Below are 26446 nucleotides of genomic sequence, written 5' to 3' on the forward strand. Positions count from 1 at the left end.
ACATCATTCATACCCTGATTTATATAACGTGTTCCAAAACATATGAATTGTGACTTCATGATCTGTATGTCTTTTGACAGTATTTTCTGATTTATGAAATGATAGAAAGAGATATCCCAGTGTCCTTCAGTAAAAAATAATATAATATATCAACAAAATAAAATAAAAACAGTGAAATTTGGTTTGTCCAATGTTCAGATTCATGTCCTGGAAATGTATGCAAATTAGCACATATTTAATGAGGTCACACTACATTTCCATTTGTAAACATGAAATGTCAGAAAACTCATAATGCAAAAAAATGGTTTAATTTAAATAACAAACTGGGGAAGTTTCATGGTGATATCTATAAATTAAAAAAAAAAACATTTATCTGTAGTGTCTCCCCTTAAATAATATTAACATAGAGTAGGGGGCAATAGAAAAACTTAAAGCAACAACATAGAAGAACTAAACATTTCATTACATTCATTTCATTACTGAGTTCATTACAGGTAGAAGCATGAGTGAATCGTGGAGCATTTACACATCTTGTAGCTTTCTTCTATTATACAAGGAGTCGCCTACTTTCAGTTACCCGGTCCAACTGTGCTGATAATTCCCTCTTACATCCCTTTTAATACTACCATTCCCATAGCAACTTTATTGGTTGCCATACCAACTCCTCTGATGACCAGTTGGCAATCTCTTTTCCTTCAATTCTTTGATTCATCTCAGTGTGTTTTTATCTGGCCTAAATTGGACAAATCTTTTCGGAGATGCCAACTGTTGTAACCGAGAACACTCTTGGGTGTCGATGATATCACAACTCGCTCTCTCATGTTATATTCATTGAGTAATATTTATCCTATTATGTGTACAGTTTGGTCAGGTTTTCTCTTGTATTCATCATTCGTCCTCCTCCTGAACTCTGGATGTCACATTTGACTCAAAACTTACTTATGACCCACACATCAAAATAGTTGTCCAGTCCAGTTTTTTTTACATTTACGCTCTTTCTCCAAAATCAGACCCATTCTGTTAACCTCTGACCTGGAAAAGTCATGAGCCACTTTCAGACTTACGTCCCAGAGGCGTAATGGGGGGGACAAAGTGATCCCAGCTCTGTACCACCTACGGAGGCAGTAACAGAGGCGTTAAATTGGTGAGACTGTTCGAGTGAATGGACGCCAATAGTTTTTACGTTCCCTTAAAAATCGGTTGCTAACAAGTGGCTAAATGAGACTTGTCAGGGACAGTAAACGTCATCACAACACGGACAGGAGCTCTCTCACTAGTCCACCTCACAGCCTCTAGTTGTGTTTTTTAGTGCTCTTGCAAACTCTTGTAGAATGTAGATTAGATTAATAAACATTTCATTAGGCTACGGGATGGTTAGCTTGTCGTAGAGCATCTGAAGCTAACAGTAGTAATGTTTTCCATCTTATTCTTTTTTATTCTCTATATAGTTGCCCTTTTACTTTTTAATTCTGTTCTTATTACTAAATTACTTTTCCTTGGTATTTGAGATTGTCTTGTAATTGATCCTTTGCTGTCTATTATCTCTGCTCTGTTGGCCTTATGGCATCATTCTCCTTGTGATTAACTGCTCTCTGTCAAAGCACTTTGTAAGCTGTTGTTTTTAAAAGATGCTATAGAAATAAAGTTATCTTTATTTTTATTATTAATATTATTATTATTATTATTATTATTATTATTATTATTAATATCATTATTATAATTATTATTCGTTTTTCCTGCCTGTGCCAACAGTACAAACTACTCTCTGTGGATTTCCCTCTGATTGGTTGGATCATTTGCTGCCTAGCAGCCGTGCTTTACCGTAGGGAGAGCAGGTGTTTGTAATTAGTGTCTTAAAAGCCTTGTGTTCCCATTTTTGTGGGGCACGCTGCAGTGGCTAAGTGAGCCATGTCTGTGAGATGAAATGGATGTGTTCTGTTTATTTTCATTTCTATGTAAATTTCTGCCAATAAAGAATTTATTAGGTATTGCAATACATATATAGTACTATTTATAGAGTATGGACCCAACAATAATTTTCATTGAAGATTAACGGATCAATTGAGTTTGACTATAAAATGTCACAAAATACAAAAAAATGGCTATTATATTTAGCAAAAGCAAAATGAATCTCTTGAAATTGCGTGTTGTATCGCATCAACCCAAAACATTTGGTTTAAAATCATATAGGACAAAAAAAACACATTTTTGCTTGAAAAATTGATTCAAACAATTAATCGGTTATGAAAATAGTTGCTGATTAAATATCTATTAATCTGTAAATGGACAAATCATCTCAGCTCTAAAATTGACAATTCATTTTCAATTTAAAATTAATATTTTTCTGAAGCTTTTCCTGCTAAACTAAAAAAGTCAGTAATTGTCATCTTATTTTAAAGTGTGTGTGTGCAATTTGGGCATGGGACATGTTCAGTATTAATAAACCTCGAATTAACTAGAGAACAGTATTACGTATGGCAGTGAAGGACCGCAGCAGGGTGAGGCCTTCAGGGCTCTGCAGACTGGTTTAAGAAAACTTTTTCTTTTTCATATATGATTTTAAACTGAATGTTTTGAGTTGATGAGATACAAAAATATTACTAATAATAATTACTTTAAAGTGATTAATTTGGCTTCTGATAAATCAGATAAACTGTCTTGTTTTACTTTTTATCCTTTTCTAACTAGGAATGTTGGTATAGGCAGTGTTAGAATTTAAAAGTTTAAGTAAAAAAGTTTTTTAACTGACTAAAGGCACAGTAAAAGTTCTGCAAATAAATGTTTTGAAGCGTAGAGGGATATACTTAACATCTGTTCAGTGTCGAGCTTTAATGTTTATGTTATGCTGGATAGGTATTGAATAATAATGCATCATATCTTCATTATATTTGTTGTGAATATATAAAAGATAACTTGCATTTCTTTGTATGTAGTATGGGAATTCTGAAGTAGAAGTAGTAGTTGATAGTTGAGTTGCAGATATTTCAGTGTTTTTGGGGCCTTTTGAAATTATTTTGCTGTACAGTGAGTTTAAATAGTAACATGATTCAATATTTTTTTATATCTAAATATCATATAAGTCCATAGCTGTTCGGAGATGTTTTAGTCAAAGCCCACGGCAGTTCACTGCCTGCTAATGGTAAATTCTGTCCCTGGTGTCTCTCCCCATGAACCTGTGAGTGTATTTTAGACTGTGAGTGGCTGTGATTTTAGAGTGTGATAGAACTTTGTCATGGCAGGTGTATTGCTCAGGACCCAAGGAAGTGCAGTGTCGAGTGCAAAGTGGTTTGGATAAGCAGTTCTTGAGAAAGTTGCAAGAAGCAATGTTTGGAAATGTCTGACTAATGCTTTTTATACTCTTTTATGACTATTTATTTTTGGCTTTTGGCTTCTGGCTTTATTATGATTTTACCTGCCTTGTTTGATTTAATTTCTTTCTAATTTTTATCTGATTTTGTAAAGCACTTTGTAACATTGTTAAGAAAGGCCCCATATAAACCAGGTTTATTATTATTATTATTATTATTATTATTATGGATTTCAAAAATATTTCAGATTCATTTGCTACTATTTATTATGATGATATTATGAATTTATATCAGAAAAATGTATACAGAGTTGGTCACTGTGACATAAATGTTTGCTGACTGTGCACCTCTACAACTAGACTGGCTGCAATGACAATATAAATGTCATTAATTACTGTCTGTGTTGTCAGCTAGCCTGCTTACCTCACTGAATCTCCCCCGAGACAGTTAATGACATCCCACCATACAACATAATTTTCTTTATTCTACTGTACTTAGAAGATTAATATAGACTCTTATTTAGTCACGCTGGCTTAGAAACTCACAGAGGCAGGTGGGTTTAGGTGCGTCCCATTTGCCCAGTTTAGTGCAATGGCTGATGTTTCTGCCCTCCAGGATGAAGCCGGCGTGGCAGCTGTAATGAAGCACTGTCCCCTCCACTGGCGGCCCGGGGGGCTTCGCAGTCACCCGGCCATTCTCCAGGGAGGTCCACACCCGCGGGCACAGCAGCACTGCAAACCAGAAGAACCACAAGAAAGAGGGAGGCGGAGACACAGGGAGTTATATAAAGGTAAATGCAAAAGAACTTGGGGATTAGAAAGCACAAACAGTCATCACAGAGTTGCACAATTTGGGAAACTTATATTATTTTGTATTAGTTCTGGTACAGTAAGTGGCGGTATACACATTAAAAAATGTATCTCGATTTACAAATAAATATAATGAGTTTCACTGATATGTCTAATTTGAGAGTGAAGGTCAATGCAATCAATTCAAATTCTTAGGCAAAATGCTTTATAAAAGAAACTGAATGTTTGTGATTTTTGTATGCACTTAATTCGAAAGAAATATTAACAGTTCTTTCTTTTTGTTATGTTAACAACATGGCTGTATAAATAAAAAATATTGATGTGTGTTAGATTTGATTAGGTCAGGGTGTTTGGAGTATTAAATTATCCATCTTGCCCCCAGTTGTGCATAAACTACCTAACTTCTTTGTATGTGATTTAGAACAGAGCCCTAGTGCACATTTTAAATACAGTCCAAGATTTACCCCCAGGGTCAGGGGGAGATGTCCCGTCTAGTCACCATCCCTGCAGGTCAGAGACTCTGCACAGGCTGGAGTACTCACATCTTTGCTGGACTCATTTGCAAATCATTCGCAGGCCACAAACAAACTAGAATTTTGTTATTCAGGTAAACCTCTAGTTAGCTTTCATTATGAACAAAGTTGTAAAACATAGTAAATCTTAACTTCTCTACAAGACTAGTCGTGCCAAAATAACTTGTGAATTAGGAGGAAAACCATATAAACCATAGACTGTATAGGGGGGAAACAAGCTTCACTTAACAGTTGTTGTAAAACAGTCTAGTACAGTTAATCTTTCCGGAAACAATACTAATGTGAGCGGTGTCACATTAACTTGTGAATTGGTGGAAAACAAGCTTCACTGAAGGGGCCTACAGTCACCCTAACATGCTCACAATACTAACAGGATTATGTCTAAGTTATGTGAAACATTTAGTTTGATGTGTTAGCATGATAATCTATACATGAAGTCATTTACAGCTAAAGATACCACACACCCCAAGCAGATGACACATTACAAACTTAGCCAGTGCTGTGAGACGCCTGCGGTCCAGACCTTTGAATCTGCCAGCTCCAGCCTCCACAAGTTTACAATTCTTTAAAAATTAAATGGTATCCACTTTCTGTCTCTAACATTACACGTTTAAAAAAGCTGAGAGAAATATTTGTCATGACGAAAATTAGTTCACGAACATTCGTTGGCGTTAGCTTCAAATTTTGACAGTTTGGCTAACGATTACGCTATTACCAAAGCCACGCGAGAGTTTGGTTAACAATAATGTGGATGTAGCGTCAAATCTCGCGAGAGTTTGTACTGTTGAGAGGACTGGTCTCGAACAAAATTGATTTAATAATTGATTTTCTCCTAATTTTTCCGTCTGAAAATGCCATAAAAAGTGTCAGTATGTTCAGAAGACGGTTGTAACATACTATAGATTCAATTATACGTCCTATTTAGCATAATAGTATGTTATTGTGTGATTTCGAGCCCCAGTGTACATCACATCAGAATCAGAATCGTTTTTATTGGCAAGTAAGGGATTTGTTGTGGTGTATTGGTGCAAAAGGACAAACTACTAAATGTGTGTGTGTGTGTGTGTGTGTGTGTGTGTGTGTGTGTGTGTGTGTGTGTGTGTGTGTGTGTGTACATATACAGTCCAAAATATTACCCACAGGGTCAGGGGAAGATGCCCCATTTAAGACTTGGCACATGCTGTATTACTCACATGTTTGTTGGACTCAATAGCCATCATTCACAAACCACCAACAAATTCAGAATTCAGTTATTTCAGCAAAACCTCTACTTAGCTTTCATCATGACAAGAGTTGTAAAAAAAAACAGCTTTACTTCAATATACTTCAGTAATCCTAATCTGCAAGTCTTTGAACTGTGGGAGAAGGCCAGGGGATCCAGAGATAACCCACACTGAGCTGCAAAACCAGAATAAAATCCACCAAGTATCCAATTTTTTGTCACATGTTAACATAATGGCATGGTAATACATGATTGTAAGGAGAGCCCTAGTGTAAATTTTACCTACAGGGTTGGGGGATGTGTCCCATCTAGTGTCAGAAATTAGACATCACAACCGGCACTTGGCACATGCTGTTATACTCACATCTTTGCTTGACTCAACAGCAAATCATTCACAAGTCACTAACAAACTTAAATTTTGTAAATTCAGCAAAACTTCTAGTTAGCTTTCATTAAAAAAATGTCTAGTAGCTTAACTTCTCCGGAAACAAGACTACTGGTGTCTAATTGATCCGTGAATCTGGGGAAAACAAGACAGATGAGATCATCTGAAGTGTCAGAATGTTCAGAAGATGTGTGATTTGTGAAAAGGGGGTCCAATATATACTTTGGTGGTCATAATCTGTGCTCATTTTCACTGACATGGGAACGATCAGATGAGTACAAAAAACTGATACAAATGACAAATAAAGTGAAATGTTTTGCCTCCATCTGAGGATATTATTTCTGCCCATGAGAAGTCTTTAATTTACGATTCAGATATTAAACTCTTGGATGCATCTGGAAATTTCACTGAACTGAAATACAATACAGTCTTGACTACCCTAGGAACCTCGTTTCAGACAAATAAAGACTATGTTTATATTTAGTTACCAGTCAGAAACATATTGGGCTATACTTTATCCACATTTAGCTTACTATGCTACAGCCTCAATTTCTCTTGGTTTGGTTGTCTGACAAAATGGCCAAGCTCTTGAATATAATTTGTTTAGCTGCCGAGTTTGTTGAATCTTCCTTCCAGCATGTGAGCACATGATAAAACTCCAATCTGCACATTGCAGCCTGTGCTCTTACATAAGCCAGAGAAAACAAAAATCCTGCTTTAGAGAATGTACTCTTGGGAAAAATAAATTCCACTGATGTTAAATGTGAACTGAAAGAACAAAAACAGGAGATATAATAGGGATTTGATTGGATCTCTGGCCTTATTCTCAGTACTTGCAGAGGCACTGTAGATGTGATATGAGTAGAAATTACATTCAGGCCTCACTGTCCAACAATATCAAATGGTTTGAAGGAAAAGGCAAAGACACAGTTAAACCATGTAGAAACATCCAAATACTATTTAAGAATTACACATATACAGCCAGCAAGCATCAGCTCAAATATTCTCTATGGGGATATCACAGATAAGTTCACATTTATACATGTCTTCATTCCTATTGCCCTTCATCTGACACTCATACCTCAGTGTATGTTTAAGTGTAAAAAAGAGCTAAAGGCTAAGCTATTCATAAACCAGACAGTGTGTTTACAACCTCTGGTTTTTGGACATATGACCTGTACAGCAAGAGAAGAATTTTATTGAAATATTACCAGAATTTGTGACAAAATAATCCCAGCTCAAAGGCCCAATTACTAGTGTCCACTCAAAGCTTTAAAGATATATAACGTTGCTACTGTCGGCTGTGTTTCTAAACACACAGCGTTCAAAATTGACCCCTCCTCCTCAATTCATCGAGACAGAGAGACAATGGTGGCCGAGCAAGCTAGATAGTGAATGAAGAGAGGGAACGGCATAAGCAAGAGCAAAGCAGTAAATCAGGTAAACATAATGTTATTTTCTGGTTGTTTTACCGTGTTTAAGGTCGAAAACATAAATAATTTACACATCCACAACTCTGCACAACCCTGCAGGAACGTGCCGCATTACCAGATTTTGTGTGAATGCAGAGCTTCATCTTGTGGAGTGTGTGTGTGTGTGTGTGTGTCGGTCAAACAGACACACCGCCGGCAGCACACAGAAGCACTCTGCACTCAGCAGAGGACAGAGACGAGGAGCAGGGGAAACATCAAAGCACATAAAAACACGCAGCAATGTAAAAACTAAGCAGCAACCTACGGGTTTGAAAAGGGAAACCAATGCAGAGGTGGCTTTAACCTGTATTCTATCTAAAGGCCAGCAGGGGGCGACTCCACTGGATGCTAAAAAATGTCAGACTGTATCGATATCAAGGAGAATATGACATGACTTCTCCCTCAATTTATCACCTCAGTAAAGATTCTCCCAATGAGTTTATGTTCTCGATCACTAGTTTAAAATCATCTTCAATACAAAATGATGTTCATTTTATAGATTATGGTCTCATTTAGAGTAAAACAGATGATAAAGCAGGGTATGATTTAGGGTATGGCTACCATATGATTGAATCTTCTTTAACCTTTGACCCTTTTACAGTGTGTTTTCTGTTCATGAAAGTTCACTGGAACACAAAAACTTGTTAAAAACTTGTTCAGTGTTCAGTGTAGTGTTCGGTTGGTCTAAAACATGGTCTAAGGACCAGCTGTTCATTTTGAATGATGCTTGTCCCTTGCTAACCAACCTAGCTGCGGTCAAAAGCCCACAAAAAGCTGGTGAGTGAAGGTTTCAGTTGAGATGATTTTGTCAGGCATACTGTTCCCATGATCAATAATGACATTCAAATTCAAGATTTTAGTGGATATTTACAACATAACATCCTCTACATTGCGGGTTTTTATCGATCAGAATGATTCATAATGTCAGTAATGTTCCTTTTACAAGTTTTACAATCATTCCAGTACAAAAACAACTGCATCTATATTTTTTAGGATGACAGTATATAAAATGACTGTGAAAACAACATGAAAGGGGCCACCTCATAGTGAGGAACCAACAGAGAATTATCACCTGAATATGCTGCTCCCCTCAGCTTTATGAGGCTTTATATTGAGTTTCAGCTCATTGTTTAGCTGTCAGATGCGGCTTTACTGTTGGCTCACTCTCACCACTATGATAGGACAGTTTTTGGCCACAGCATGCAGCTGTTTTCAGCAAGAAAGCTCTAAAAACCCTCTGTAGACAACCTACTCAGCACCAAACAGCACACAGACAAAGTAAGAGACTCGCTGGTGAGCAATGTGGAGCATTTAGCAGCTAAAGAGACAAATATTTACCTAAGGAGTTGGTAAAGATAGAGCTTAAAGAGAATGAATATTGGACTTACATTCATCATGTGGACACAAACACAACTTCAGATTCATTAAAATGATGCTGCACAAAGTCTGGATGTGTAACAACGCAACCATTTGCAAAATTCAGCATATCAGCCAAAAAGGTGTTGGGGCAATATTTCCTCAACTTGTTTACACTCAAAGTGGAAGTTAAAAATAATGGGAGGAAATTAAGCAAACCTCCACAATAAAATTATTTGATGTGATTTTATGTAAGGGGAGAGACTGCAGGTTAATATCGGGTTATAAAACCCAGTTGATTAATTACATTAAGGAGATTTTTTTTTGTAAAGCAAGTTTCCTAAAATGTAATGTTTGCATATGCAAATTATGTATTATCTTATTTAATATGTGCTAATTTCCATACATTTGCAGAAGATAAATCTGAACATGGGATGAAACCAGGTTCAATTTAGTTGAAATATTCGGCATCAAAGGTTTTTAATTTTGGATATCACTTCATTCATCATTCCATAAATCAAATTTTTTGGGCATTTTTCATGCTTTATTAGATTATATGACAGATAGAAAGGGGGAGACAGAGGGAAAGACATGCGGCAAAGGGAGCTCAGGCCGGATTTGAACCAAGGTCTGCCGTAGCAAGGACTCAGCCTTAATGGTACGCACTCTACCAGTGTGAGCCACCAGGACGCCCCCATAAATCAATTTTCACCATCTTTTTTGGGATAAAGTGTTCACAAATCAAGCTATGAACGACATACAAACAAACACATTCAGAATATCGTCACCCTTCTAAAATATGGCCTTTTCAACAATTTATTATTTATATATATATATATATATATATATATATATATATATATATATATATATATATTTATTTATTTTTTGCCTAAAAAACAATTTGAGAAAACAGCCTTTAATTAACAGTCTTTATTAAAGGTGAATAGAGTAAAGCATTTTAAAAAAAAGGTTCTTGCTATAAGACATCCCCAGTTTACTACTTAAATTAAGGGAATTATCTTTTTGTATAACAAGTTTTCTAAAATAGCTGAATTTACAAGAATATAAATAGAGAAATTGTCATAAAACAAACTTCTAAATGCATATATTGGATGTTATCTGTTTATTAGTCTGAAAGAGGTGAAATGGCCCAAAAATTGGCCAGTGGTTTGAAAAAAAACTTTTTTGCCTGTAGTGTCTCGCCTTAAGAGTGATTTATTAATTTTCCTGTAGATAAAAATGTATTCAATCCCACTACTTGAGAGTGAAGGTTGGACAGTATTTCTCACTTCCCTCTGCTTTTATGGGTGTTTGGTTTACTACTTTGTGACCTAATTTGATGTTTTATTAACCAGACAGATGTAAAAACTCATTATTATGCACAGAAGGGATGAGATGAAGAAGGGTAGAGGGCGGGATATAAAAAAAGAGGATAACAATCAGACAAAATAGGACTTACAACATCTGCTGTGCAGCGTCATGTCCGTCCACGTGCCGTTGGGTAAGCATTTCCTAACCTTGGGTCCCACGATCACCCGGTTTCCTCTGCAGATGTACTCTATCTCATAATCCACAGGGAGGATCTGCACACTGCGGATCTGTAAGAGAAACACAGACAGAGAGAGACGAAGAAGGAGAGACAGTAATTATAGCATGATTGATGCTCTCTCGTACCAGTTTTTCCTCATTCGCTCAGGGACCCTCTTCAGTCTGTCTCAGTGCTGTAAGACTCTGATGCCATATGGCTGTGACAATAAAGTTCTACCAGGAAGAACATTTTATGGCGATATTTTATGAATTGATGGGCTGTCAAACTCTGAATTACACCTTCTCTCTGGTTGTGAGAAGATGGAAATAAGCGGGAGGCTTTATGTTACAGTTTGATGTTTAGGTGTGTGTGTATAATATGTGATTGACACATGTTTGCATACATCCAGAGCGGTGCAATCTGATTTGAATGGCTCAGTTGTCAAGGTTTTTTACACTTTGAAACTGCATCAATCTCTCCTCTAATTTGGGTTTTGCTGCAGTGTAGAATTAATTACAATCTTGTGGGCTTTAAACGTCCCTCCTCTCAAACCTGTATTCTACTTTTTGTTGCTTTACCTGGATGTTTTTTTTGCTGTGCAGAATGATGTACATGCAGTCGGTCTGTTTTCACATTCTATCTGCTGATAGGGATGGTTTCTCTGTGCTCACATTAAATATTAGTATAATATGTGTTCATACTGTATATGAGCAATCATGGAAGCCAATCATGGTCCAAAATATACCTAAGAATATGGAAACGTTCTATGCAAATACACTGAGAATGGACTTTTCAGTGAAGGAGAAGACATCTGGTGTCCAGCAGTTAAAGGGCCGGTAACCCAAATTAAAATATCGATCTAGATTGTTTCGGTGTGAGCTGCAGAGTGTTATAGAGAGATTGGCTGTAGAGATGTCCGCCTTTTCTCAAATATTATGAAACTAGATGGTACTCAGCTTGTGGTGCTCAAACGGCCACAAAAAAACTACATTTGGAAAACTCTTCAGCAATGTATAGTTCCTACATGAAATGGCTCACAACAAGATCTGTGGATTATCTTAAGCAACTAACACCAAAATAATGTAGACTTTTAAATAGCATGACAGAGAAGAAGTGAGAAAAACATGCAAATCTTTGATTTTGAAGTGAACTGTCTTTTTTGCATATTGGTGTCCCAAGTTTTTGGTGGAATTCCATAGAGGTCACCCAAAGATTCTTAACATTGTTAATAAAACATTTTTTGTAAAAATGATTAACAAAAATTCTAATTAAAAGCAGAGTATTTTTGATATGACAGAAAACATGTCATGAGGTGACAGCACACAGCAGTATATATATATATGTATATATATATATATATATATATATATATATATATATATATATATATGTATACTGCTGCCTTGTTTGTTTAAAAAATAAAATCAGGTGAGCTACAAATTAAGCGTTTTACCTTTTACAGTTTGAGCATTTGCTTAAAGGAATAATTCACCCTTAAAAACCCTTTGTTTTTCTTGCACAAAATCCTTGATGAAATGAAGTAAAACCAGGCTGCATTTAACAACAGAAAACAGCAAAACTCTTTGGAAACATCTGTTTAACTCTCACACAGCTGGGCAGTATAATTTATCCAGTCTTATGCTTTGTGCTTTCCCCTAACACATGCCTACTCGTCTGGACTTAATCAAACTCGCAGTGCGTCTGCACGAGCGTGATACTGTAGTGGTGTTTCAAACAGTAACACTTTTATTTAAAGAAAGCATGTGTTTAAGAAGTGGTGAAAATACAACTGGATAAATAACAAAGTCATCTTTTATAATGTATATCCATGTACTTTTATTGTCCCTAACCTTAGGGAAGTCATTTTGTAACAAAGAACATATGAAGTAGCATAATATTTTCTCATCAAATTTGGATCATTTACATGTAAGATCAGTTTTTTCTTTGGTGTCGGTCAAAGCACAGCTAACTGTTCCCCCCTGTATCCACTCTATATGCTAAGCTAAGCTGAGCTAAGCTAACAACAATAAGATATGATATGATATAAGATGTGATATCAAAGTTCTCGTCTCAGCAAGGAAGCGAATAATCATATATCCCAAAATGTCAAACTATTCCTTTAATGCACTAATGCGACTTACTTTTGACTTATGGTGTAATAATAACCTCTGCTGATAACTGTGACAACTCAGGGCATTATTCTTGTTACATCATTAGTCACTATTATTAGATCATTAGCTAAAAGACTCCTCATCAGATGGAGTAATAACCACCAGCTCATTTGTATCAATGTTATTTATTTTCTCAGGCTGACATAACGTTTTCTATTTTCACTTTATTGTAAAGAAATGACATTACAGGTGCAGGTGCATTATTAGTTGCATAATACTTCCTGTTCTGTTTTTTATCTTGAAAATCGTCAAGCTAAATGTGGTTTAATGTGCTTGAGTTGACAGGAGAGGCTAAGTGTTTTAGACTCAGACTAGACTAGAGCAGTAAGAGTGTTCTCTGTACCTGTTCTTGTGTCAGGCCTCTGTAGCGGATCCCTCCATCCCTGGGAGGCCGGATGATAGCACAGCCTGAAAAAAAAAATAATAAGAGGAGGATGAATGAAGGACAACAAGAGCAGAGAGGGAAATGCTCTGTATCCAGATAATGTAGATATATTACAGCAACATGACATATTGTCAATTTAACTGATGCCTTCCTCGCTTGCACAAATTACAGTGCTTCATTCAGGTCACTTAGCAATCTCTATGGAGTTACTTCTGTCCATTAAGGCATATTATAAACACACACACACACACAGCAAAACACACACAGAATCCCGCACGTATTCAGTCTCAAACACACACACAAATTACCTCCAGTTGATGAATTATGTATGGGCACAACGAGAGATGGAAGAGCATAGAGAATAATCAGAAACAATAGTCGTGCCATCTCTGGATCTGAAAGAGAAGAGAGAGAAAGGTTTAAAAGTAGGGAAGTGTGGTGGAGGAATTGAGTGTTTTTCAGAGAAAGAGAAGAGGTAACGAGAGACAAAGAGAAAAGGGTTACTGAGAAAACATTCTTACAGTATTAATGCTACACTCTCAGTCCTCAGATACAGTCATTTTCGGTCCACTGCTGTCCTTCTAAAAAGGGATGCATCAACTTTTTGGCAAAACACTCCCTTTTCAACCTGCCTGACTGTGCAGAGAGAGGGATGAGCTGCAAGATGAGTCCACTTTTCTCTCCCTGCATCTATTTGTATTTACAGTGCAGACAGCCCAGGTTGAGTTGATAGCCAGCTTGGCATCCTTTCAAAAGCCCTGTATACAAAGTTTCAGCTCAGGTTTTGATGGCTGGTACTGATATTTTTGCAAAAAGGCTGCCCATGGAAACATTTCACGCCAAGGCAGACTCGATAGACTTCAGAGATTTTGTTTTTTTTCATGTCAGGGTAAAAAAATATCTCAGCTTGTAGACTGTGGACACAAAAGCTCTGCATCATGAGGTGGAAAGGTGCTTTTATGTGAGTTGACAGATTTTAAAGGCACAATTACCCACCACACCTATTGGAGGGGAACTTTGGAAACAAGCATTTCACCTTTATATCCTTAAATCATCAGATGCATAACGGATATGTTTCGAGAACTCATGTGCACATACATTTTGGGAAACTGTACCACCCCATAAACTGTGAAACAGGACAACCCAGTCAGTTTTTGGCTGCCTGCATCAGAAAATGCGTCATTCAACAAGCCATTCAGATTTATTCCCCATTCCTGCATGTCATATGTCAACACATTAGAATATATTGCCCCTCATCTGAGTTCTCCACCCACAGCTGGAGAGCTACCTTTGCAAAGGTGAGCCATATTTTTCTCACAAGCCAATTAAAGCAGACTGGGCTTTTTCATGTGGGGAGCTTAAAGACTGGGCACTAAAACAGAGTGTTTCAGACGGTGGGTGAACACAGGTATATATAAATATATTCACATTATACAGACAGTATAAGAAAATAATGTGTTTTTTGAACACTAAAGCATGTGAACATGTTCTAATAGCAATCCAAATGTCAGCATACATATGTGCCCTTTAAGAAAACAACAAAAGGCCAACATTTTCAAATCTGTACATTCTTCCTGCTTGTCAAAACCTGGCGCCTACATTACCCATAATGCAACTCATCCACCAACTGTTCATTTGGATTTTCAGGTGTTGTGCTACAGTAGCTAATTTAGCCTCAAGCCTTCAGCCTCAAGCAGAGGAACAGGCTGCGGCGCTCTGACAAACTCACTTCTTTACAACTCCGCACCTCCAGATTTCTTTTTGTTTTCAGACTTTTAATTGATGCTGAGTGACATCACTTGAGTCAGCAAGGCCATATAGTGAGGCTTAACACCTGAAAAAGGGTTAGCATTTGAACACTTCTGGTTCTCTTGTCTCAAAGTCAGTGTTTTTTTTAATGGGTTTAATGGGTTTTTTCTGGTCAGATGCCTGGAATAAAGTCATAATAAAGACATAAGACAAAATACCCCAGGTGTGTCTTTAAAATGGCTGTTGCAAACAAGTGGCTATGAGACTACAGACATTGTTGGGGACGTTGAACATCATGGTCAGCTAAGTGGTGGTGACACTAAAGTCATGTGACAGGCTGTAGTCCATCATTAGTTTTCTGAAGATTATCTTGCTGAACAAAATGTGTAAAGTCTCAAAAACTTTTGTTTGCCTCAGATTTTATATTCTGCAATAATCCAAAATCCACAGTGAAAAAATTCACTTTTTGTCGAGGGGACCAGGGTGATACTTACAAAACCTACAAAAATACGCCATCCCTGCAGCATGTGGCAATTTATCAAACTTTGCACAGCTCCCTGTGGAGCCATAAAAAAGCTTTACATGACTTTTTTTTTTTCACATATGCAGCAGCACTCCTGACGACCTGTAAACAGACTTTGATGTGTAAAATCGTGGGAGTTCCCCTGAATCTACAACTTGACAAATAATACCTGTAATCAGCAAATATAAAATATTGTCCCAATGTATGCCAAACTGATCCATTATCTGAACCTGACCTGATGTGTACAAAGACTCTATCAGCTTTGCAAGGATGGTGAAATGACAGACCACTTGGCCGCCACACTTGCTGCCTGATGTGCACATTTCATGAGTACAGAATGAGTGTGATATGCTAACCAGCGAAAAGTCAAAAGACCCTTGAGTCCCGTGAGCCCCAGCGCCTCGAGTGCTGGCAGGCAGGGAAACACACAAACACAACTGACTGTATCAATGATAAACACACTATATATAGCTGCTCATTTGCAGTCTTGAATAATAAATGTCGCTTTATGAGGCTGTCACACATGCACAAACATAAACACATCCATACACTCACACAATTATCAGGGCAGGCATGGGGGTGGTGTGTGTGTGGTGAAGTGGGTGGGGGGGTAGGGGGGCATAAAGCAAAGCACCACAGTGAGGGAGACAGATGGCAGCGAGGCTTGCTTGTGGAAGACAGACAAACTCTGCTGGATACTTCATTAGCATTATCCAGTGTATTTTTAGAGTTCACTGACAAGAAGCATGCAGGAGGTAGACACCACCGGAGAGTGTGTGTTGGTGTGTGCATGGGGGTGTGTGTGTTGGCAGTGTACAGTGTGTGCTTTTGTCCTGTGAGGGATGGAGGGGAGGGGAGTATAGAGAGGAGAAAAAAAAGGGGGGGAGAAAGAAGGACAGCCCAGCAGGAGTCATTAATATCAGCGATCACACACTGAGCCGGATGAAAGTAAACTATGCGAGTGAGTGTAGCATGGATGAAACAGCCTATCCAGCACAAAGCCAGCTAACTCCATCAGCGGCACTGAGCAGACAGGGGGGAAGGGGGCCAGCCGACTAGCCTCAAGCTTCAAATGCAATTAAGGCTTCAGCACCACGGACAGCGCCTTCCCTGCTCCAAAACACTGCAGCCACCTCGTTACAAAAACACCTACAGCCCGTCCACACTCACTCACACAGCTCTAAATGCTGCACACACACACACACACACACACACACACACACACACACACACACACACATACTGCCTACTTCCTTGTGTGTGCATAACGCCGGAAGCTGCATTAGAAAAGGGACGATCCATCCGGTCCATTTCAGCACCAAAGACAGCTCCATGTAGAGAGGCATGTCGTGGCTAGTTTCGAGCCAGGAGCAGGTCCACACAGACTCAGATGCTGCATTTTGTGCATGGCTGAGCATGAACTATTGAGACGTGAGGGTCACAGTAAGGGTGCCACCAACCGTATGCTGCCGGTAGTTACTTGTCGGCTGTTGACAAGGGAATCCGTGATGGCCTGTAGAGGAAGGCCGACCATATTAAAAGCCCGTACATTCCTCAAATGAATGGATCTAAGAAGTGGCGTCTAGACCAACATACCACCTAATTAAACCGCCTGTATGTTGCTTAAAAAGCTGCAGAATCCCATCATGTTATCCCCTCTTTCTATTGCATAAATGCAGACTGTAACTCAAAACAAATCTGGCCTGTGCCCATCGAAAATGAATGGCCTTTGCATACAAAATGAAGAACGAATTTGGCATCTGTCTAGATTATCTGCATAGGAAACGGAGCATTTTCTGGATAAATGTGGTCTAATATTGCGACCTACAGTAATAGTAGCATCTAGCCCCCCTGAAGCAAAGCTGTAGCATGTGTACTTACTATTAGTTTCGATGCGCTCAGTCAAGATAACAGTACGTCCTCCGGGGTGGATCCGCGAGGGAAAGCCCAATGTCGGATTATTTGGTAAAAATATGCATCTTTACAGCGGTTTTATGGCTATATTAATATGGCTATAAATGTGCAAGCTGCTCCGTTCGTAAACAGACTGTTACAAAAAAACAAACCGTATCTTATTCGGGTTTTTTCAATGTATTGCAGTTACGCATGGCAAAGGTAAGAAATGACAAAAAAAATCCTTACAAAAAAAACATACATGCACTATATACAAACGCATCCCCATAAACGACGAAACACCGATTCACCACACTCCCCTCCTTTTTTCTCTCTCCCCCTTACAATCTTGAGCTAATTCACGACGTCATGATGGAGACGCGCCGTGCGTAACAGTCCTTCTCTCACGCATTTATCTGATTTTCTCCCCCTCCTTCCTTCCTTCCTTCCTTCCCGAGATGAAACGCGCTAAGGTCTGGGCCCAATACAGTAAAATATCACAATGAATCTTACGAGGAGGCTCTGGGTTTATGATAAGCTTGTGGATTTATCCCACCGTTAATAATTATATCACGGCAGCAGCAGGACTAGACACGGATGGAGGTGCAGATATGGCGCTGTGGTATTAACAGTCCCTACAATGTTAAGCCTTTTTCCAAAGCTCTTTGGAGTTAAGTCGACGAAGCAGCAATCAGTCATTTCTACAACACTGGTCATCTCTGAAATCAAAGATCACCGCCTCCTTTATCTCCCCCTTTTGTGCATTTTTCCACCATCCTCTGTTTCTCTTCTGCCATCTATTCTGAGATCCTGCTTCATATTTATGTATCTGCTGAATAATTGAAGGAAGGCTGGGGAAGACATAACCTCTCCCTCTGTCTCTCACCGCCCTTCTTCCTGCATCTGTAAAACAGGAATTCACATCCTAACCTGCCTCTTGACATAAAATTAAGATATCAAATAAACAGGAAAACAAACTGGACATGCACAGGCCACAGAAGTATGATCTGGTTTATTTATTATAGATATGACAATGCATAAATTGGAAAGTGACATTCTGACAAATTCACAAATTCCTTTAAAAGGGTGAAGACTAATTAAGACAGAAGTGAAGGTGAGGTGCAACAATAATGATTTAAATACACGCGAGTATCCAGAACATCTGTACAAATAACTTGTCAAACATTCAAATCCGTTAACATGTAACTGTACACGTCAATATTTTCCAGCTTTGTAATAATTACATACATTTACAAGTCACTTCTCGACTTCATTGTTTTGCATCTTACACTTTGACAATCAAAGTACAATATTAAAAACCAAAATACAGAAATCAAAGCTAAAAAAAATAATCAAGTCTCATCTCAAAAAAAACAAACACCTCTGTGACTCAGATTATTGACATTTTCTCAAAATCATAAAAATCATCAATCAAGGGCACACATTTGTTCTTTAAATGGTTCTAAACAGAGCTACAGATGAGTTTACAACCAAGTGCTACTCAAGCTAAATGTGTTACTTGTTCAAGGTGTCAAGGCACACTTTAAATTACAAGGGCATTTTTTTTTAAAGGCAAAAATAAAAAGAGGAAAGCCACGCATACAAATGTAAACCATATCCAAATAATGTGAAGTCAGGAAAAGGCTTTTGCAGCATAACACCACAACATTACGACATAAAAAAGGAAAACATGGCTGCAGCTTCATCATCTTAGCTTTAATTGTGTCAGTTTCTGCTTCAGCATATAGCCCTGAATACATGTCATAAATGTTTGTCTAGATAGCTAACTAGGAGTGCATGCTGTCGGAGTGGAAAGAGTCTTTGATTTTTGTTCAAACTCTACTCTTACATCATTTCAGGAATTTTCAAAAAACGCATTCTCTTGTGCCAAAGATAACAAAGCACTGCTTAAAGCAAGTTGCTGGAAATAAATATATGAAATGTGAATTCACACGTGCTTTCAGTCTGCACTGACAGAGAATCGTTTTTGTCATTTTTCCCTGCGCACCGACTTGATGACGAGTTTGGATGCGAGTGTGGATGCGTGGAGACACCCTGCGACCCCTCTACCTTGAAGCAATCGCTGATAAGACTCGACACGACTGGAGGGGGAAAACAACGAAGGGTTTAGTTTTCACTAGTCTCACCAAATTAGATCAACGATTAGCCTGGGAAAGTAAGAAATGATGCCTTTCGAAACATGTCAGTTCAAACAGGGTTTTTGATCATTCTTCGCTGTTCCTTCATGCTCAAGGAACAAATTCTACCCAGAATCCCTCAGAGGGAGTAAATATACAGCATACTTGTCCTGGAGGGTTGAAAGCTCTTTAGATTCCAGTAGTGTTCTAACTAGGCTGCAATATTAACTATTGATCAGTGTCAGCTTTAAGATAATGTGTTGTCAGTCAACATACGTGTGCTTATTTACACCTTAATATCATACACCTACAACTGCATCACTGCAGTTTTACATTTGCAGCTAATTCACTGTTTTATACTTTGGTTGGTACCTATGCATTAGCGACCCTAATTATTAACTCAGACTTTACTTTTGCAGTGTTTATAGCTGGTTTCTATCTACGACAGCCTCACAAACTGAAGCTTCGGTGGTGCTGCTTGTGGAACTGCTGCTGCCGCTCTTTGGCGGTTGTTTCCGACAGCTTGTCTCTTCTATCCATCGCTCCACCCCTCTCTTTCTCCCCCTCATCCCCAGTTACGCTCCCTACATCGCTGAGGTCTCCGAGGTGCTCAATGGAGTCATATTTCTCCAAGTCGGAAGCGATGGTCTGCAGGCTGAAGACTGAAAGTGAATCCGACCCTGCCCGCTCCCTCTCCTTTTCATTCTCCTTCTCCTTGTATTTCTCCAGGTCGATGGCTGCATCCACGCGATCCGTCCCCGTCACGCCACCGCTGCAGGCTCCACCTTCTTTCTTAACTCTGATGTCGGACTCGGCTCCAACAGGGGGACTCCGCCCGCCTAAGACAGTGGTGCACCCTCCCTCGGCCTGGTCCCTCCCCCTCTGAGCGTGGATCTGCTCACTGATTTGTTCCAAGTTCCGTAAGGCGATGGAGTAGCGGGTCTTCACTTTGGCTACCTGCTGTTCCAGCTGCAGCACTTTGGTCTTGTTCTCCTGGAGTCACACAGAGGGCACAACAACTGTTATCATCAATCCCAACATTGATTTTATGCCATAACCTACGGTTGACCTCGACAAAAATCAATAACATATAGAGTATGTATTATGGCATTTTTTGCCAACTCAGCAGCATACTTACAACAAAAATAAACAACTTATTTTTCCTGTGAGAACAGGAAACTGGGAGCGACAGGAGAGAACAGCTTGAACGCATAAATTTACACAAACAGGTCACTGGGCTCTCTGTGTCTGACTTACCTCCAGTATGTTGTTGAACTGGGCCTTGAGCTCAAAGTAAGGTTTGGATTTCACAATGACTCTTTTGAGAGACTTCTGCAGCATCTGAACCCGAGCCTCGGCCTCCTGACAAGCATGTGTGACGCGCATGTGCTCCCTCTCACTGCGGAGTCGCTCCTCCTCGGCTTCGTTTACCTGTGAGAGACACACAGGAGCAGATGTTAACACACGCACACACACACCGATGAGGCCAGTGTGTTATTAAGTACAAGACATTGACCTCTCTCTTCATTCAGTTATTGTCTCCACTGACATGGTTTCCACACACAAATTTCCATAACAAAATGGATGCAAGTCTGGAAAACAATGCAGCAAAATAAATATGTAGACTTAAACTCACACTTTCCTTTAATGTTTTCCATATTGCCACAATGTTTGTTTTCTTTGAGACCAACTCAGCTGCGTCTCATCTTATCACCACAAAAAAGTGAACTTTCTAGTAAACAAACACCCTCAACCGCTACTGATCTAATTCATGTTGCAAGCATTGGCTCAACAGTAAATTGCATTTGGTCTGTCATATTTGGCTTGGTTAGTCTCTTTATAAAAGGACCATAGCATCATGTTAATCACTTTGTCATATTGCTGAACGAGCAAAATCGGAAATCGGACAAACTCTAGGTCAGACTGTTACTAAAAAACATTTCTTTCTTGCATCAGATAAATAAATTCTGATGCTTGATTTAGTCATTTTTTAATTACACACAACATAATTTCATCACTTTCCCACGACTTTTCCGGGCCTGGAAAATTAGATTTTGAGATTCTTTTCCAGGGAACCATGCTGGAACCCTGCACTGAAAGTCCTGATTGAAAATGACCATCATGAAACGGTGGAGTTCTCTTTTAACAAGACTTCATATTTTGGTAAAATTAGGTAAAAATGCTCAAATAAACAACAAGGTAATGGACTTTAAGTGACCCAAGCCTCTTGTTTTATACCTTTGCCACTATCCACCATGTTTATAATTTTTTTTTGTTCTTTGTACGTTACAGGGATTTCTTTAACCTTGCATTAAAACATGTACCATGTACATAGCAGACTCAACCCAGTGCTGGTGTCATTGTTTAATATCATGTGTACCTCCTCCTCTTCAGCCCCTTTGACTCTGCGCTTCAGCGCAGCAAGGCAGGGATTTGCGTCTCCTTTACAACAGGGCTACCTGCTTCAAGGTGTCTAGTGGTGAAAGACGAGGCAGTAAAACGGTGGATAAACATTTATTTTCCTATAAATTCTTCACAATAAAAGCCCCTCTGTTGTCTAAAGCTCTTCATCCAACATCTCATTGTGGCTTTTCCTGCTTGTACTTTTCATAGCCAAAGTATTTTTAGGCCTGTATTTACATAGCTGTTAACAAAGCTCCACTAATTCGGTGGTAAATCACATTTTGTTTTCTATATACTCTTCACAATAAAAGTAAAATAAAGGAAATGTTGGGGTTTCGTCAGAAGCAACATAACACGACTGCAGCTAAAAGTGAACATGATTTTTTCCCCCTGAAAGTAAAAACTGGGTAGCAGGAGGACAAACTTATATTCAAACCACAGAGATTCAGTTAGAAGCTACAAGTACCAAGAGCTAAATACTTCTCTTGTCCCCTCCAAAGACAAACAAGTCTGCGTTGAGTCATGCAAGGCAGACTTGTTTGAGAGGGAGAAGGGAAGTCGTCACCACAACACAACCCACTCGGAGGCCGGTTTGGCACCCTTTTGACCTGACTTGACCTGTCCATCTTGGGTGTGGCTCAACTTTTAAACTGGTAATACAAACTCAAATGAGAATGGCATGGTTTCACTCTGCCCGGACCAAAGTGCAGAGGGGAAAGCCCTTTATGTTACCTTGGAAGTAGCGTGGTTGAGCATCTCCTGCCAGGTGGGATCCAGGGTGTTCTTGCCATCAGCCATCAAGCCCTGCTCTGCCACATAAACCATCTCCCTGGCAGCGGTGTGCATAGAGACTGCTCTCTCATAGCTCAAAGCTGCCTTCTGGGTCTCCTGCTGTGCCTACAGAGGGAAGACAAAACTTTTACAGCCTACACAAGTGGAATATGACAAGGACAAGACCCCGATTTCTGTTAAGTTTAATTACAATCAGATCTCTGTCAAACTCTATTTGTACATCGTAGTTTTTGACTTAAATGTTTAGTGAAACTAAGTTCCTTGGGTCAATAAATATAGGATCAGGTAAGTAAAGGAAAACAATCAATTGCTGGTTTACAATTTCCCATAAGGTAAATCTTGCATGGCTGGTGTCCTGTAAGAACAAGACAAGGAGAACAGTGTTCAGGGGATTTGTAAGGCTATACTGTAGGCACACAGAAAACAGCTATGAACACTCCTTCAGTTCAGCAAGGAATGGATTTGCGTTAACACTACACTATGTATGTGGATAAATGTGCCTCTGAATACCTCCTTTCAATACGTTTCTTGAACACCACAAAAATCATACCACCACAAACATCCTATTAATTAATATGCAGGCATCTTGGTGGGTTTATAATAGAGGACTCTGATCCCATAAAAGTGCAAATAAATCAGAATTGATTATAAATCACAATGGTGGATGACTGTCAGCCACTGACCCAACCCTATTTTCCTCACATCATGCAACCCTTGTGTGCATATTCCAGTTTCCCTTTAAAACTAAAGGACACAAATTAAACACACGTTTAGACACGCATGATGTTTGTGTGTACCTCTTTAGCAAGGCGACGAGCTTCATAGTACGGCCTTGCTTTCTCTATGCAGCCACCAAGCTGAGAGCTCTGAGCATTTAGCTTCCTTGCTGACTCTGTGAGGATCTTTCGGTACCCCGATCTGGCATCCTGGATGGATTTAATGCATTAAATGACAAGATTAGATTTACCTGTAATGGAATGACTGATTAGATTCCACACAGGAGGAAGGCTGCACGTGAGCAATCAATTCACTTGAGTGTCAAACTATGAGAAACAAAACATTTTCCATTTTAAGAGTTCTGACTTTCCCAGACCTAATGCTTAGAGATATTGAAAACAAAATTATCATATTGATAAGCACCGTCTGGGTAGACTAATAAAATATTCAACAACAGAGAAAGACTCAAGCAATTCCTAGGGTGGAAGTTTTTACGTCTCATGAGTTTTATTTTGTCAAAATCAAAGTCTTTTTATTCAATCTATTTTCCAGTCACATGTAGGAAGACTGAACAAATGCCTCTAATTAAGTGGAAAGTATTTTTTTTAATTATTTTTACCAAGAATTTTTTTTTTTTTACTTACATCCAGTTGCAGTTCCAGTCTATTGATTTCTGCACTGGCTTCATTGAGATGCTCCAACTCTTCCTGCAAGGGAAAATAAATGCACTGCTGTAGGTCCTTAGAAACAACAACAAAATAAACCGAATATTCCTGTAACACATACAGTCTGGGTGAAATAAGCTCCAATATATCTAATGTGGTATCATAACATTTAAAAAATAATAACATTGTTACTGTTTTAGTGCTACAACAATTCATTCATTTGAGCATCAGAAAATTAACTGCCAACCATTTTGATAGTCAAATAATCCCTTTGGCATTTTAAGCAGACATTTTGGTGCTTTTTCTTCTTCTTAAACAATTTATACCATTCTTCGTCATACATGACAAAAGACTAAATAGCTTTGGATTTTGGACTGCTTTGGACTTCTTCCTGACAAAATGATTAATCAATAAACTTGAAAATAATGGGCAGATTAATAAATAATGAAAATAATTGTTGGCTGCAGCCATAAATTGTTCTCTTTCTTTATTATGTATTTCACCATTATTTAATCTTGAGGAAATCATTGAGGGTAAGCACTTCATTTTTAACAATGTCATGGGTACAATTACAAAAAAAACATTATACAATGACAGAGCAGTTATAACCCGTTAAATTCAGAGAAGAATATTTTTTGTAATCATGGTTTTAAATTGGCATTTGACAAATATTGTGTTTACACGTGGTACTTCCAGCATTAACTCACTGGAGGAAGTGGACTAATGTCTTTGAGACCAGTTTGGTGTAACAGTGATATAGGATGACGTGTTGCCACTAATGGCTTAATGTTATGGTGAAGCAAAGGCGGTACAGACTGGGGCTGGAGTCAGACGGCATGTTGACATGGTACAGTGGGCATGTCACTGACATGATAATCACTTTATATCTGACATCCGGATTTGTACAGATTATACATCTTTTAGAAAGCTAGCACTCCGTTAGGCTGAACCGATATTATTCTTCATCAGTTACAGGTAACAATAACTACATGCTGGCTGATTAATTAGCAACCAGCTTGATGGAGGTTAAATGAAGACTAACAGAGCAAACATCTGGTGTCATACCTGAATCCTGGGGTCCAGCTCCTCCTCGTAGGGGCTGTGTAATTGCTCTCCTTTCTGTTTCTCACTCTCACCTTGGTCCCTGAGCGCCGTCTCCACTGTTGCTCCATTAGTTTCGGCAGTTTTAACCTCATCGTCCCCATCGGGATTAACCTCCCTCCAATCCCCCGTATCTGACTCACCGGAGCCGGCGGGGCTCTCACGCAAGTCGCCTGGCTCCATTCCAGGCCTACACAGTTTGGCTAGCAGCAACGGTTAGCGAAGGTTTGCCTCACCAGCAGACGTGATGGCTAATTAACCCAAAATGACCCGCTCCTGGCAACAACGGCTGTGATGCTCAGCAGGGGTAAATTAGAAAATACCTCCAGTGACGGCGAGTGTTGAGTTTGTCATATCAATCACACCGAAGCACGAACCCACTGCACAGCTAGCCTAACCTAGCATGCTGAAAACCTCACGGTTACTCCAACAAACCGATGAGAACAAACATGAAGAGTACAAGGAGGCTTATCACTGTGTCCCTCCTCCACAAGTGTTGTTTCCTCCATCTCTTACCGGTTCTCCATTACTTTAGCTAGGCTAGCTAGCTAGCGGTTTGGTCTCACATCATCATTACAAACGAGGTAAACACAGGAACGTTAGTTTGGAAGCGGACGCGCTAAAATGGATGAGCCACGTCGGCTCCCGTAGACACCAGATGTACAGTAATGTGAATGCAAGTGATGCAGACGTACAGCTAAACCATGGGTGTGTTATCACCATCTTTCTTCCATTAATACTACACTGTATTCTTGCATTATGATATATATGATGACGATATATTCTTGTATCATATGTATCATATGTGTCTATATTATATAATGCCATAGTAGTGTTTCAAAGTTTTCTTAGTTGACAAACTACTCCATATTATCCTATGAGTTGTTGCTGTACTATACTATATATTATGTTATATTACATTGTATTCCTACCTCAGCTAAGACTATATCCAATGGTGGAATTTAACTAAGTGCATTTACTTAAGTGATGTACCTCAGTACAATTTTTAGGTACTTTACTTGAGTAAATTCTTCTAAATCTTCCGCTACAAGAAACATGTAACCCAGCATTATATACAGGGATTTAAAGCTCCAACTTAACCAGCTGTACCATTAAAGTAATGAAAAAACTTGTGCATTTAAAACACTATTTAATAACAATAATAATAATTATTATCTGTAATAACTATCTGCCTGGATACTTTTGATTCTTTGAGTATATTTTGATGATTTTTTAAAATACAGGACTTTTACTTCAGTAAAAAGATCTGAGTGCTTTATACACCATTGATTA

At 38.8% G+C, this 26446-nt stretch overlaps 2 protein-coding genes across 4 annotated transcripts in view; both read right to left on the reverse strand.

Moving 5' to 3' along the window:
• The window catches only part of gabbr1a (gamma-aminobutyric acid (GABA) B receptor, 1a), an 88503-nt gene extending 70835 nt beyond the window's left edge, over window positions 1-17668 (reverse strand). The window contains exons 1-5 of one of the 3 annotated variants that reach the window (XM_059338878.1): window positions 17326-17668; window positions 13481-13567; window positions 13131-13195; window positions 10548-10686; window positions 3854-4039 (exon numbers count right to left, since the gene is read on the reverse strand). In XM_059338878.1, the coding sequence (XP_059194861.1) occupies window positions 3854-4039; window positions 10548-10686; window positions 13131-13195; window positions 13481-13559 (469 nt within the window). In that variant the 5' untranslated portion in view covers window positions 13560-13567; window positions 17326-17668. Of the gene's footprint in view, window positions 1-3853; window positions 4040-5139; window positions 5346-10547; window positions 10687-13130; window positions 13196-13480; window positions 13568-17325 lie in introns of those variants that run through there. The other 2 variants (XM_059338879.1, XM_059338880.1) reach the window with 2 other exon arrangements.
• Window positions 17669-18334: 666 nt separating this feature from the next.
• On the reverse strand, window positions 18335-25891 carry sh3bp5la (SH3-binding domain protein 5-like, a). The gene is made up of 6 exons (XM_059338890.1): window positions 25118-25891; window positions 24032-24094; window positions 23468-23596; window positions 22611-22775; window positions 20733-20906; window positions 18335-20468 (listed from the first exon to the last, which is right to left on the reverse strand). The coding sequence occupies exons 1-6, from the start codon at window positions 25334-25336 to the stop codon at window positions 19926-19928; spliced, it is 1293 nt and encodes a 430-aa protein (XP_059194873.1). The 5' UTR covers window positions 25337-25891; the 3' UTR covers window positions 18335-19925.
• Window positions 25892-26446: the final 555 nt, after the last annotated feature.

This window comes from Centropristis striata, chromosome 8 (genome assembly GCF_030273125.1).
Source record: "Centropristis striata isolate RG_2023a ecotype Rhode Island chromosome 8, C.striata_1.0, whole genome shotgun sequence".
Lineage (NCBI taxonomy): Eukaryota > Metazoa > Chordata > Actinopteri > Perciformes > Serranidae > Centropristis > Centropristis striata.